This window comes from Culex pipiens, chromosome 2, assembly GCF_016801865.2.
Source record: "Culex pipiens pallens isolate TS chromosome 2, TS_CPP_V2, whole genome shotgun sequence".
NCBI classification, from domain to species: Eukaryota; Metazoa; Arthropoda; class Insecta; order Diptera; family Culicidae; genus Culex; species Culex pipiens.
Window position 1 is genome coordinate 63525139 of NC_068938.1, and position 14249 is coordinate 63539387.

The 14249-nt window shown below is 38.4% G+C and overlaps 1 protein-coding gene across 1 annotated transcript in view; it reads left to right on the forward strand.

Annotated features, from left to right (window-relative positions):
* Positions 1-13748, forward strand: part of LOC120420805 (proton-coupled amino acid transporter-like protein pathetic) — a 28799-nt gene extending 15051 nt beyond the window's left edge. Inside the window, exons 2-5 of the mRNA XM_039583926.2 lie at positions 11085-11731; positions 11796-12161; positions 12220-12376; positions 12438-13748. Coding sequence (XP_039439860.1) covers positions 11085-11731; positions 11796-12161; positions 12220-12376; positions 12438-12698 — 1431 coding nt within the window. The 3' untranslated portion in view covers positions 12699-13748. The remainder of the gene's footprint in view (positions 1-11084; positions 11732-11795; positions 12162-12219; positions 12377-12437) is intronic.
* The last annotated feature ends 501 nt before the right edge of the window (positions 13749-14249 follow it).

The window sequence follows — 14249 nt, forward strand, 5'->3', positions numbered from 1 at the left end:
TTGGTTGATATATCGATTTCGGTTTTTTTTTTTCAAGAGGTCATATCCCAGAATCCTGTTAACACTTGTAGCAACAACGGGGTTAAAACGAAGCACCAAGCACCAAGAGGCTCAAAAGTGTTGGAAATGCAACTTCATCCGGTTGTACCTCGGAATATAATCCGGAAGTTGGCAAAATGCTTATCTACCAACGTAGATCCAAAATAGTTGCTACTACTCTAATTTACAGAGGAAAAGGTATTACCAAAAGTTAAAAAAGTTGGAATACAACTTCAATTACATGTAAAAGCTAAACAATCCACTTTAACGACCCCCGGGTCTTTTGTGGTCTCTGTTGCAAGTTACTGCTCATTTCTAGGCGTCCGAAGGTTATGTGTGATGAGTCTCCCAAAACCTCTGTTACGCAAATGTACCGACGTTTTACTTTCCCATCCGATAGAAGGCCAAGAGGATAAGGCGGGAATCGAACCCGCGCCCCATAGCAACTAAGAGATCGGCAGCCGAAGCCGCTTACCTCCGCGCCACGAGGCACCAAATAGATGTATCTCGGGCAAATTCTTTACCGATGTGGATGATTCGTGTTTCATTTGATCCGGAAAGATGTCAAGAATCATGTCCAAAATATATGCCCCTGCTGTATTTTTCATTTTTGGATATGTTATGTAAAACACCCTAAAAATCACAGAAAAATATTTTCAGCTTTGATTTTCACCTTCAATAATCAAACAATGTTTTCATTCAATGTGTAAGTGTATTCAGCTATGTTTTTTTAATGTCTTAGTATTTATTCTTTATAGCACAACTAATCTTCTGAATCGTAGCGAGCTTAAATTAGCTCAGCCGTTCCGGAAATGTAATTATTTTTTTTCAAATGTGGTTTTGCAATTTTTTAACCACCCTGAGTTTTCTGGATCTAGAACATTTCGCCGAATGGTACTTTACACCGAAAGTCATTGCGCCGACTTGCATAATTTTTTTTATTATTTATTTACGCAAGAAAAAAACGCTCCCTCTGAACACAATGGTAGAACTAGAGATTCAAAAAGAGGGATTTATATGGTGCTGCCTCTAGCGGTGGAGAGCTCCAACTTTTATAACAGATTTTATTAAAGATATCTCCGAGGGGTTGATCAACAGCACGTTTGTTTTCTCCAGCCTGAGCAAATAACTCGAAACACAACTTTAGAACTCCTTGACTGATATAAACTGGAATAAACTGTTATACACATAAAGAAAACAAAATCGTAGCTTGCCATGCAAAAAACACTTTTCAAATGTTTACAAATTTTCGGCCATCTCCAGGAACCATTTTTGTTAATATTCCATTGCGTCCTAAAAGCAACGGATTTCCATAAAAAAAACATAATCCGAATAAATGTATTGTGTAATCCAAGGTGTGATCATTGCTTGTTCGAAAACCGGAGAAGTGCCAGCTGAATGGATTGTTATCAGGTGGTTGAGGATAGTTGGATCTGTTACGACTCGTAACATACGAGCTTTATTTTTATGATTCTTGTACCAAGAAGAAGGTAAGGGATCATCCATAAACCACGTGGACACTTTTTTGGGAATCTCAGCCCCCCCCCCTTCATGGACAATTGTCCATACAAAAAAAATATTTTTTGTATGGAGCGTGGACAATCGCTTCCCCCCCCCCCCCCCCTAAAGTGTCCACGTGGTTGATGGATGGTCCCTAAGTTAATTATAAGAAAAAAGTGTTTCAACGATACAATTTAAATGTGCCTTCAAGTGATCACTTCCGTTGTCTTAGTTGATGTCACCAGGCCAAGTTTTTTCAACTTTCAATTTGGAATCTTGTTGTACACAAAACGCTTTACATTGAGTGGGATGGCCAGTTTAACGGAAAGAAAATTTTAGTTGATTGTTAAAAAGATGCAAATCGTGAGCTTGTTTGTTTTGATTCGTTGCTACGAATGTCAGTCTAACTAACTGGTATACATTTTCTTTTATAAGATCGTAGTGTGCTGAGAAATCATCCAGGACAATTTTATCGTAGGACACTATTTGAACTGATTTCTCGTCACACTTTTTCAACAGAAATTTGTTCAGAGTTCCACGGATGTGCTCTGAAGGAGCGGCAAAATAGTAATATAATAAAATAATATCTTTTATAAAAAGTAATGAACTGTAATGAAAATGAAAAATTATATTATGAAAAATGAAAGAAATGCAATTGTTTTCAAGGAAGCAAAAATTCATAGAAATAAAACAAAGAAGATGCTTTAAAAAATCTAAGAATTCTAAAAAAAAAATATTAAAAATTTTATGCTAAAAATTTACGACATTCGGCGAAATGACCTTCAGCGAAATGTCCCGCACCCGAGTTTTCTATCTTCAGTTGAGTAGTTAGTACTTAGAGTTTCCAACTGAACTAAGATATGTATAAGGGTAATTCTCTACCAACTCACACGAAATCGGGAAAAGTTGCCTTGACCCCTCTTCGATTTGCGTGAAACTTTGTCCTAAGGGGTAACTTTTGTCCCTGATCACGAATCCGAGGTCCGTTTTTTGATATCTCGTGACGGAGGGGCGGTACGACCCCTTCCATTTTTGAACATGCGAAAAAAGAGGTGTTTTTCAATCATTTGCAGCCTGAAACGGTGATGAGATAGAAATTTGGTGTCAAAGGGACTTTTATGTAAAATTAGACGCCTGATTTGATGGCGTACTCAGAATTCCGAAAAAACGTATTTTTCATCGAAAAAAACACTAAAAAAGTTTTAAAAATTTTCCCATTTTCCGTTACTCGACTGTAAAAAATTTTGGAACATGTCATTTTATGGGAAATTTAATGTACTTTTCGAATCTACATTGTCCCAGAAGGGTCATTTTTTCATTTAGAACAAAATTTTTCATTTTAAAAATTCGTGTTTTTTCTAACTTTGCAGGGTTATTTTTTAGAGTGTAACAATGTTCTACAAAGTTGTAGAGCAGACAATTACAAAAATTTTGATATAGAGACATAAGGGGTTTGCTTATAAACATCACGAGTTATCGCGATTTTACGAAAAAAAGTTTTGAAAAAGTTGGTCGTCATCGAACATGGCCGTTCATGGTCACCCGCGACAGACACGGACGACGAAACAAAGAGAAACGCAAAAAGTAACTTTTTCAAAACTTTTTTTCGTAAAATCGCGATAACTCGTGATGTTTATAAGCAAACCCCTTATGTCTATATATCAAAATTTTTGTAATTGTCTGCTCTACAACTTTGTAGAACATTGTTACACTCTAAAAAATAACCCTGCAAAGTTAGAAAAAACACGAAATTTTAAAATGAAAAATTTTGTTCTGAATGAAAAAATGACCCTTCTGGGACAATGTAGATTCGAAAAGTACATTAAATTTCCCTTAAAATGACATGTTCCAAAATTTTTTACAGTCGAGTAACGGAAAATGGGAAAATTTTTAAAACTTTTTTAGTGTTTTTTTCGATGAAAAATACGTTTTTTCTGAATTCTGAGTACGCCATCAAATCAGGCGTCTAATTTTACATAAAAGTCCCTTTGACACCAAATTTCTATCTCATCACCGTTTCAGGCTGCAAATGATTGAAAAACACCTCTTTTTTCGCATGTTCAAAAATGGAAGGGGTCGTACCGCCCCTCCGTCACGAGATATCAAAAAACGGACCTCGGATTCGTGATCAGGGACAAAAGTTACCCCTTAGGACAAAGTTTCACGCAAATCGAAGAGGGGTCGGGGCAACTGCTGTGTGAGTTGGCGGAGAATTACCCATAACTAACAGCCTGAATTAATTGGATCATGATTATTCACTAATAAATCCTGAAATGCATTGAAAATTTCAACCAACCTATTTTGGATAGGACCACTCCAATCACCAAACCATAAATACGGGTCTAATTATTTTAGCTAAGGAACTCTCATGCCAAATTTGAGCTAAATCGGAGTACTTTCAATTTGGATCCTGCTGGTTTGACGTGGAATTGCTGATAATTTAGTAAGACATAGGCCGTATATACTAAATCCCGGGAAAAAAGTATTTTTACTCTCAAATCTCCCGTGCATGAAAAGTTATCAAGAAATTATCTCCTAAAAAATCCATGGAATTCCTGAGAATCAGGACGCTCTAGTTTAGGAAACCCTAAGTGATTTTAAATGGGTGTTTTTTTTAAATCTGCAAATAATGTGTATATATTAATCAAAGAAAAATGAGAATAAAATGAACAAAGATATTTGAGCCAGACAATGTTAAGAATGAGAAAAAAAATGTTGAATAAATTTGTCTTCTATTTTGCTTCTTAATGATTGAGTTTAACTAAAGATTTTAGGTTTCGGAGCACCAGATATCTATCATTCAAAAGTTTGAATTCACTGGAGTAATTTATTCAAAATTTTGAGCAATAATTGTCTTTTGAAAAAAAAATCATATTGATGACATTTAGAAACTCAAATTTCGGTCTTTTCAGTGGTTGTGGCTAACAAGAATTGGTTAAACTCTTTAACTTTTTAGGAATTGCGAATGCATTTTTTATTTATTTTGAATAAAAGTTAAATAAGATCATATTTTTTTAGGGAAAAAAAATCATTTGTGAATCAATAGAAACCCATTTGAAACTTCGATATCATTTATTCAATTATAGTTTTTTTTTATCCGAGTCGTTGTCAATTCTGATTAATGTTTTTTGTTGATTCCATTTTTTTATGTGTAACAATCAAATAACAAGTGTCAAATTTTGCAAATTAACAATCACTCATTGCCAAACGGATGACGCCCGACTCTTCACAACAATGAGACATTTGTTTTCCAACAATTTAATAGTAATCTATTTTTAAGTGAAAAACACCCATTTCTCTCAGTTAACACACCCCTCAAATCACGTCATCCATCAATCAGTCCGCGGACAGTTCGATGCGTAGTTTAAGCAACAAAAGTATGCTCAAAAATAATAAACAATTTTTTCTTTGCAAAATGAGTCCCACATTTGGGCAGGGAGACCGCGCGGTCAGCTCAAGTTGCGGCAGGACGCTCGATGGAAGTGAAAATTTACTCACCCCAAAATAGATCCACGTCCATGACGCCAGATTCGATTAGCAAATAAAAAAAATCTCGAGAGGTGAATGATTTTATACTTTGTAGAAGGCATCCCCCTCCCTATGGTCGGACAGATGTTCTTTGAATGTTGGCCACGATTTTAGCATCATAAACACAAGTTCGGGTAACCCTTTTAAGGATTGATGCGTTGTTTTTGGTTTGATCGTATCCCAAATTCCGGAGAAAAAAAATTCAAGAATAAATTAAAACGTTTATTTACAAAAAAACAATCAAAGTAATTTATGTTTAACCTTCAGGTGAAAAGAGAACGAGAATCGAAGGTACTCGAAGGGTTCCGTTCAATTCAGCCTTCCCCGAAACTGAACCGTCTCAACTCAGTCAATTAAGTTCATCTCGTCCGGATCGTTGAATTGACCTTTCCTCGCGGGGTTTCGCGCGGATTCGCGAAACATTAATTGAGATTTTGGCGGAAAATTCGCTGGAATTCCGAGTGTGCTAAATCAGTTGCGAATCGCTGCTGGTCATTTTGAAAGAAAATCTTTTTTTCCGACCAGAGGCCGAGAAAATCCAGCCAAGTGGAAGTGAAATTGATCTCGAAATAACGCGTACTCCCAACCAGAAAATTCAACGTCAAGACATTATTGCCAGCAGTGCAAAAAGGTGAGTGGTGGAAAAATGTGTCCACCGGGCGTGAAATATGGCGTGGGTGACCGGACTCCCGGCTGTTGGCGCTTCAAACGAAATGGAATTTTCTTGCTCGAGAGAGCTCGTTATTTGAGTGACTTTATTTTTGCTTCGAGGGTGAGCGTTTGCACTAATGAAGAAGTCAGCCCCATTTATGGACTCACTTTTCAAACATGGATTGTTTTCGTGGACTGATTGACAATCATAGACCTGTTGATGTTCGTAGAAAATTAGATTGTAATTTTAACTTGAAGCGTGCAACGGAATCTTGAAAATTGAGTCTATGACAACAACAAAAATGCATACTGTGTCAATAATTGTCAACCAATTTAGATAAATTGAAAATTTTGCTAATATCCTCTACAGCAATGTTTGAGAGAAATCATATTGACATGAAACAATGATAAAATAAAAGAACTTTTAAAAGCAATTAATTTAAAAATTAAATATCTTTCAATATTGAAAAACTGCATCATAAATTATGTCTACAAAGCATAAAATCCGATGGTAAAATCGCATGCAAAAGCATCCACATCACCTTTGTAAACAAACACCTTATATTACAGACTGCATGTACAATTTCTGAAACACACAAAAAAAAAGTTAAAACCGATGGAATTCAATTCCAGCACCAACTGCAGAGACTGGCCCCATAGCACGCTCGGCCAAGAATGGAATGGAAAGGATCAATATTAGCATGTAACAAAAATGACTTGTTAGCGGGCATTCAAGGGTTTGTTCCGGTGGGCGTATTGAGCCCAAATCCAAAATATGAGCTTGATTGGACGTAACAGGAGCTGGCGCTTTGCATTTGAATTTTAAATGGGATTTAACCCGTAAAAAAAGATTCGCGAGGTGCGGGCAAGGGTCCTGATTTTCGGTTCAAAGATCAGAAATCACTCACTCATCGCCTAGCGAATCTTTGCCGACTGGAGCTCGCAACCATTCGCAAGTGAACTCTACGCTCAGGCTGCCTGCGATTTGCTCAATCGCTTCTCCCAGCGACACAAATACTTCTTGAATTTCTTTGCCCACTCCGTCCGTCGACCCGAGTCACACACGAATACGTTCAGAGAGGAGAGAATCTAACAACATATCAGCTCGGCGCTCTTTTGGCCTGCACTACCACAGTTTGCCGTAAATTTGTATTTGGCATGATGGAAATTGCTTGTAAATGTGTCTTTGATGTCGTGTTATCAACAAAATTACAAAACACTTTTGATAACATAGATTTTAACCAGTTTTATAAATGAGTAAAACAAAGACGATCGCAAAAGATTTCGACTCAGCGACTGAGCGACAAAACGCAATCGGTCTCTCTGAACCATTCGCTGTTCTACTCGATTGAAGTGAGAGGGAGAGCAAAAAGAGAGTATTCTGTAGCGATTGGTTTGGAAGCGACAAACGGTAGGAAACGGTCAGAGCAGGCTTTTGTCGCTTTCGATTGGTGGTAGCGAGTGAATGAGTCGTTTTGGAGCAATCAGGACCCTTGGGTGCGGGTCAATTTTTCGAAAAAATGCCAAATTTTGAAGGTCTGTACCGAGCTCCAGAATGCTCCAAATTTCAATGTTATATATACCGAAAGATGCGCAAGGATCTGGCCGACACGCCAATGATGTTAAAAATAAACGCTTTAGTTGCCAAAATGCCTCAAAAAGTGGCATTTTTGAAAAAAAAAATTTTACGGTTAAATCCCATTTAAAATTCAAATGCAAAGCGCCAGCTCCTGTTACGTCGAATCAAGCTCATATTTGGGATTTTGGCTTAGTATGCCCACTGGAACAAACCCTTGAATGCCCGCCAAAAAGTCATTTTTGTTACACTCTAATAAATATATGAGCTTGACATTTCGGTCAAGTAGGTTTCCCGTACTAATAGGCTACATATTTCAGGGTGTAATATTACATAAATTTTTTATGAAACAATGCAAAATTGATTTTGCATCCATGCCTTTTAAACGCAGCTGGATTATTACTATTTTTGCTGTGTAGCTAATCAGATTCTGAGATATTTCCAAAAAGGAAGAACAACGTTGGTCCAAAATTGAAATTTCCGTAGCGAAAATTCCCGTTTAAAAATACTTTCCGGATCCCGGGAGTTTGGTTAGTTTCCAAGGAATTTCCGATACTTCATTTAACAATGAATATGTTACATAATTTGAATGAAAGAGAAGAATGTTAACCAACCCCATACTTTTTCGAAAATTTTAAGTTTCCTTTGATAACTAAAATTTCAAGGCTTTGGCCAAAATTGAGCTGTAAATTTCAATCACATTAAACCCCGAAATTTCCCGTTTAAAATTATTTCCCGGATTCCGGGATTTTTGTAAATTTCCCGGGATTTCAAGAAACTTCATAGAAGCAATGAAAATGTATCATTTTCATGCAACTTTAAATTTTAAAGCCGATATTTTTACAATGTCCTTGAATTATACCAAACAAATATATTTTTTCCAATTCCTGATATGAAAATACTCTGTTTTAATGCATTCATAATGCATATACTGCCCCTTATCGCATAAATGTCCCATATGCATTTTCATCATTTTTGAGTTATTAATGCAGTTTTGCTCAAATCGTGTGATCTTTCAGAAAAGCATATAACATCCAGTACTTTGTTCTTGAAATCAGGAGGAAATCCAGTTTTTTCGTGAAAACTTAACACGTAGCCTTATGTGTGGGACAAACTTCAGATGCGTTTTTCTCAGCTTGCTGTTTTTGCATATGGGACATTTATGCGAACATGGGCTGTGTATCTTAACACAAAGTTATTATTTCTTTTGCAAAGCGAATAAGGAACCCTTGATTTTTTTTAAAGTTACCTAATAGTTTAATTTTCTGCAATATTTAAATAAAAAAGTAACGATTTTTTTTTAGAATAAGTTTGTTCTCTAATCGTACAAATTATTACTATATTTATAAATAATATTGAATTTAAATATTTTACAATCGTGCTTTCAAGGCTATATGTTAAAAAAAAACATTCAGCATTTTAAAATCAACTTAAATATTTGAATACTGTAATAACAAATTTGTCAGTCCATACGAATAATCAAACGCATTTGATACTTACTTTTTATGTTGAGAACAATTTTTTCATGAAATGCTAAATCTACATCTGTAAATTAATGAAAAATAGTCTGTTCCTCTCCTGACATATTACCGGCCATAAGCCTTTATGCAAACCCATCTTACTAACCGACCGAACTAGGTTAGTCATCCCTCACATAACCTACCATCAGCTCATCGTTCACGCAGGCGCTCTTTCACAAATTTAAAAGTGTAAAGTTTACGTGCGTAACTGTTTACTGTTTTCCCTCTCCCTTTCTATCTTTCTCCGATCTTCTTCAACCACTTTATATTTTTGCTGACCACCTTCGTGCGAGAGAGACTAAATTTAGAACCCTGGCCGTAAACACGGGCTATCTTTCGTTCGTTCGCTAAACAATTATTTAGTACAAACTTGCGCGGTCAAAACACAGAACTGCTACGTGCACGATCTTCTCTCGTCTGAGCTCGTGCACACGCACGTGCCGACGAATCTCGCGTGCATGGCAGTGGTTCACTCACGATGACCTAGATTCCGGGCGCGAAGATCATCACAGCTTGTGCAGAAGAGTGCACGAGAACCGATTCGGGTTTTTGGGCGGGTTGCCAAGCTTTGTGCTGAGCGCGCTTCCGCACTCCCTACAAATTGGTGAAGGTCGGGGCCAGACGATTTACTGAGACATTTTTTTTCTTCTTCTTGAGAGCGATGACCCACCGACCATGGTGGGGGTGGATTCCATCCGTGTTTTCACCGAAGGAAAAACGCGGAAGCTGACCAAGCTTTAGACTGATTTTTTTTTTTCAAGGGTGGAGGGTGATACATAGTGGCGGCACAGTTCTAGCCTGAGAGTTCATTATAATGTGACGACGACGGGTGATGACAGCAGGGCCGGCGGCTAGAACCGGTTAAGCCGGTAGACACACGCTAATCACATTTACTAGTGGCGGGGTGGCAGGTGAATGATATTAGTAGCTTAACGAGTGCAGTCGTGGCAGGAGTAATTACGGAAAAAATTAAAATAGTTTCCATTGTGAACACGCGGTCGAGCGCAGTGAACTACCCCTTTCTGTAGAGTGGCTCGAATTAGAACTGCGCCAATGATTGACGTTTCAAATTGGGTGTCACGTTTGTTAGTGCTGGTCTGATAAATGTTTATTTTTGCCATTATTGAAGGATTTTATTTGTTGTTTTCTTCTATTATTTTTTTTCCTTATTTTTTGGCTCAAGATGATAGAAAAGATTTATAATCCTGAATTATTTTAATTGAACAAAGTGTGTCTCTCTAAAACTATAACGATTATTTTTTTGGACATTAGAGCCGTATTGTTATACTTACAATTTTGGTGTTTTTTTTTTTTTTAATCATTTCATCGTTCAAAATTAATGACACATGAATGGCAGACATTTGGCAAAGAAGTGTCAATCCCCGCAAAACTTTCACCGACATGGCATGAGAAAACTTACCGCGGATGTGGTTTAAATTCACATAGTTTTGAAAACAATTTTATATTTTGCACAATTCTTGACTTTTTTTTGATAAGGTCCTATAAACAAAAGTAAACATTGAGTGTATCCCGCTTACTCCGATGGACTTTGACATAAGGTGTGAAAGGGATACACTCAATGTTTACATTTGTTTATAGGACCTTATCAAAAAAAAGTCAAGAATTGGAGTTGGTAGCTTTATAATTGCAAGAGTAATGGAATCATATAACGTAATTGATATATTGCCTTCTACACTACAACTGAAGCATAATTCTAGAGTTTTGCTGAAATGGTCCTATTAGGTATGGGATTCCCTATAATTCTATTAACATTTCTTATAACACTCTAGAATTGTAAGATTTTAAAGATTTAACCATGTATGAGAGATTTGCTTTTGATATGTTTGCCTCAACTCAATATGTTAAAGCAATCGTAAAAAATCAATTTCACCTAAGGAAAACCCAATTTTTCTCTCTTTCGAATTGCATTTATACAATTGATTTACACAAATCCAATTTATCCATCAATCAATCGTCAGCTGCGACAATCTATCCCACTTCAAACCCCGGAAACAACTTATTTTTTCCATCGCCATCTAAACGAGTTTTCACCACAGCACTGGTTCTAACTAGTTTAAATCTGGTTAGACACCGTAGTTTCTCAGGAAAACCCCCCCTGTCAAACAGTAGATGTGAAACAATGGAATCTCTCATTACCGCAGTAATTTGTACTTAGCGTGTACCATATCGCATATCAAGGGCCACGTGGGGTTGTATACCTTTGAAGTGTCTCTAACGTGAAACAATTTTTCTTTTTTCTGCGATTTCAGCCCATCCGGCCGCACTGGACCGGCTCGAGCAAGTCCGAGGTGAGCAACTACATCTTCGGCAGCATGAAGTCCAGCATGACGGACGTTCCGGCCCAGACGGCGGCCGGCTCGACCCTGCCCCTGGTGGGGATGCCCCGCGACGACGAGGAATCGGCGCTGTACAACCCGTTCGAGCACCGCAAGTTGACCCATCCGACGTCCAACACGGAAACGCTGGTGCACCTGCTGAAGGGTTCGCTCGGGTCGGGCATTCTGGCGATGCCGCTGGCCTTCGTGAACGCGGGGTTATGGTTTGGATTGGGCGCGACGCTTGCCATCGGTGCGATCTGTACCTACTGTATTCATATTCTAGTCAAGTGTTCGCATCTGCTGTGCCGGAGGGCGCAGATTCCGTCGCTCGGGTTTGCTGACGTGGCGGAAACGGCGTTTTTGGCGGGACCGGAGGGTCTTAAGAAGTACTCTCGGCTGGCGAGGTTCATCATCAATTTGTTCCTGGTGCTTGATCTGATGGGCTGCTGCTGCATCTATATCGTGTTTGTGGCTACCAATGTGAAGCAGGTGGTAGATTATTACACCCACAGTCACTACGATGTGCGGTATTACATCGTGTTGACGCTGGTGCCGCTGATTTTGATCAATTTGATCAGGTACGATTCCCAAAGTTACGCTAAAATCAGGCAAATAATGACAATCTCTCAAAACCCCTTCCAGAAAGCTCAAATACCTCACCCCGTTTTCGATGATCGCGAACGTCCTCATCGGTGCTGGAGTCGGCATCACCCTGTACTACATCGTGATGGATCTGCCGGACTTTTCGGAGCGCAAGGGCATCGCCGATTTGCACCACATGCCAATGTTCTTCGGAACTGTCATCTTCGCTCTGGAGGGAATCGGTGTAGTGATGTCGCTGGAGAACAACATGAAGACGCCGCAGCACTTTATCGGATGTCCTGGAGTGTTGAACACTGGAATGACTGTGGTGGTGGCGCTGTACGCGGCCGTTGGGTTCCTGGGGTATTTGAAGTACGGTGATGATACCAAGGGCAGCGTGACGCTGAATCTGCCGGTGGAAGATATGTGAGTGCGAGTTTTTTGTTGGAGTTGGACGAAGTATTAATAATTTCGATTGTTTTAGCTTGGCTCAAGCGGTGAAAATCATGATCGCGATTGCGATCTTCCTGACCTACTCGCTACAGTTCTACGTCCCAATGGAGATCATCTGGAAGAACGTGAAGCACAACTTCAACGAGCACAAGAACGTTGCCGAGTACGGTATCCGTATTGGACTTGTGGTAAGTTTAAATTAAACTTGATCCAGAAGCCATGATAAACATCGTTTTTCTACACCAACAGTCCATCACGGTGATCATCGCGGCCGCCCTGCCCAACATTGGCCCCTTCGTGACCCTGATCGGGGCCGTCTGTCTCAGCACGCTCGGCATGATGTTCCCGGCGGTGATCGAGCTGGTCACGTACTACGAGAAGCCCGGCTACGGCCGGTTCAACTGGATCCTCTGGAAGAACATCGGGCTGATTCTGTTCGGCGTGGTCGGGTTCATCACCGGAACCTACGTCAGCATCGAGGAGTTCTCCCAGCATCTGGAAGAAGTTTAAGCCTCGACCTCCGGCTCGACGAGCGGCTTTGCCGCGGATACTTCCCCGAGTGGATACCCTCGTGGGAAGTGTGCGCAATCGGGGGGTCGGAGTGGCACACAAATGGCGCACCGCAGAATGTTCCAACTGCTGGGACAGCGGCGCACGTGTCACTCCATCGTCCCCCCCGTAACCTGTTTCCTTTGTGGGAAACGTCGTAGATTTTTGCCTCTTTTTCTAAAGTAAGACAAACTGTTAGCTTTTTTGCAGTTCTAGTTGATAATGAGTTTTTCGAATTAAATTCGAGTTCTTATTGGAAGAAAGAAACAAAACCAAGTATACCTACCATCATCGTCGCTGTAAGCCCTTGAAAATACGGGAACTTCATTGGACATTGCTAGTTTAGTGGTGGATTATTTAGCAGTAGAACCGAAACCATTGTGATTTTGAAACTATCTCTAATTATTTTACCATTAGTTGTGTAAGATACAAGAAAGTGTTTTATTTATATCGCACCAAAAAAAACAGACCTTTTATATTCTCGAAAGCCAGAAAGACAAAATCACACGACTTAAGCTGTTCAAAAGAACGAATCATATCGAACAAAAAATAAAAGATTTTAATTCGACATCGAAATCAAACCAAAATCAAGAAGCAAAAGTCTTCCATTGCCAAATCAGGAAACGAAATCAGAAAACTGCTTAAAGCAGACTCAAAAGAAAAACAAAAAAATGCTTTAAATTTGAAACCAGATGCTAAAAACAAAAACCCACTACAACTCATGAACTGAATGGTTCCTAGTAATCAATGTATATTGCTTTTACAAACATAAAATTAAACAACAAAAAAGATGTTAGCGAACATTGTTCGAGGGCTGTTGTCAGGAATTAAAGATAGTTAAACACACCCATCAATTGGATTTCTCTCAGACAGATTATATCGCATAAAAAGAAACGTTATTTATTAGGACAGATTCTAGCGTGTACGTTTACGGTAAGCTCGTTGTTACGAAGTAAGATAAACAGTTTTTTAAAAGTGATAAAAAAAAATCAATAAACGGTTTAACAATAAGTTGTATTTTGTTTTACTTAACCAAAACTCGAAATGTATTTCTGATTTTCATTTTTTCTAAACTGAAACTCGAAATGAATATCTGATTTGAACAAGGTAGCAAAAGAACATTTCTTCTATTTTTCAATTATCAAATTAAATTCTGGAACTAATGTATTTATATTGCTAATTAAATGTGTTTTCCTAACAATATCTTCCAAAATATTATCAAAACAAAGTTACAAAGCACAAAATATGAAATTGCGTTTTTTTTTAAATATTAAAACAAAACAAAATTGTAAACAATGACAAAAAGGCCTACTTTCAATCGGCAAAAATAACAGTACTTTTCAACATCCATTTGAGTGCTGAAAAGTTGAACTTTTCGTTGCTGTTTTGGTGTTTGACACTTATCTTGACGCATCTTGACGGCAAATAACATTCGGAGGAGAAACAAACGTTTAACAAAACATGATTTTTTAGCATTCGTCGTATTTATACAACTCACTTAATCTCGTGCTG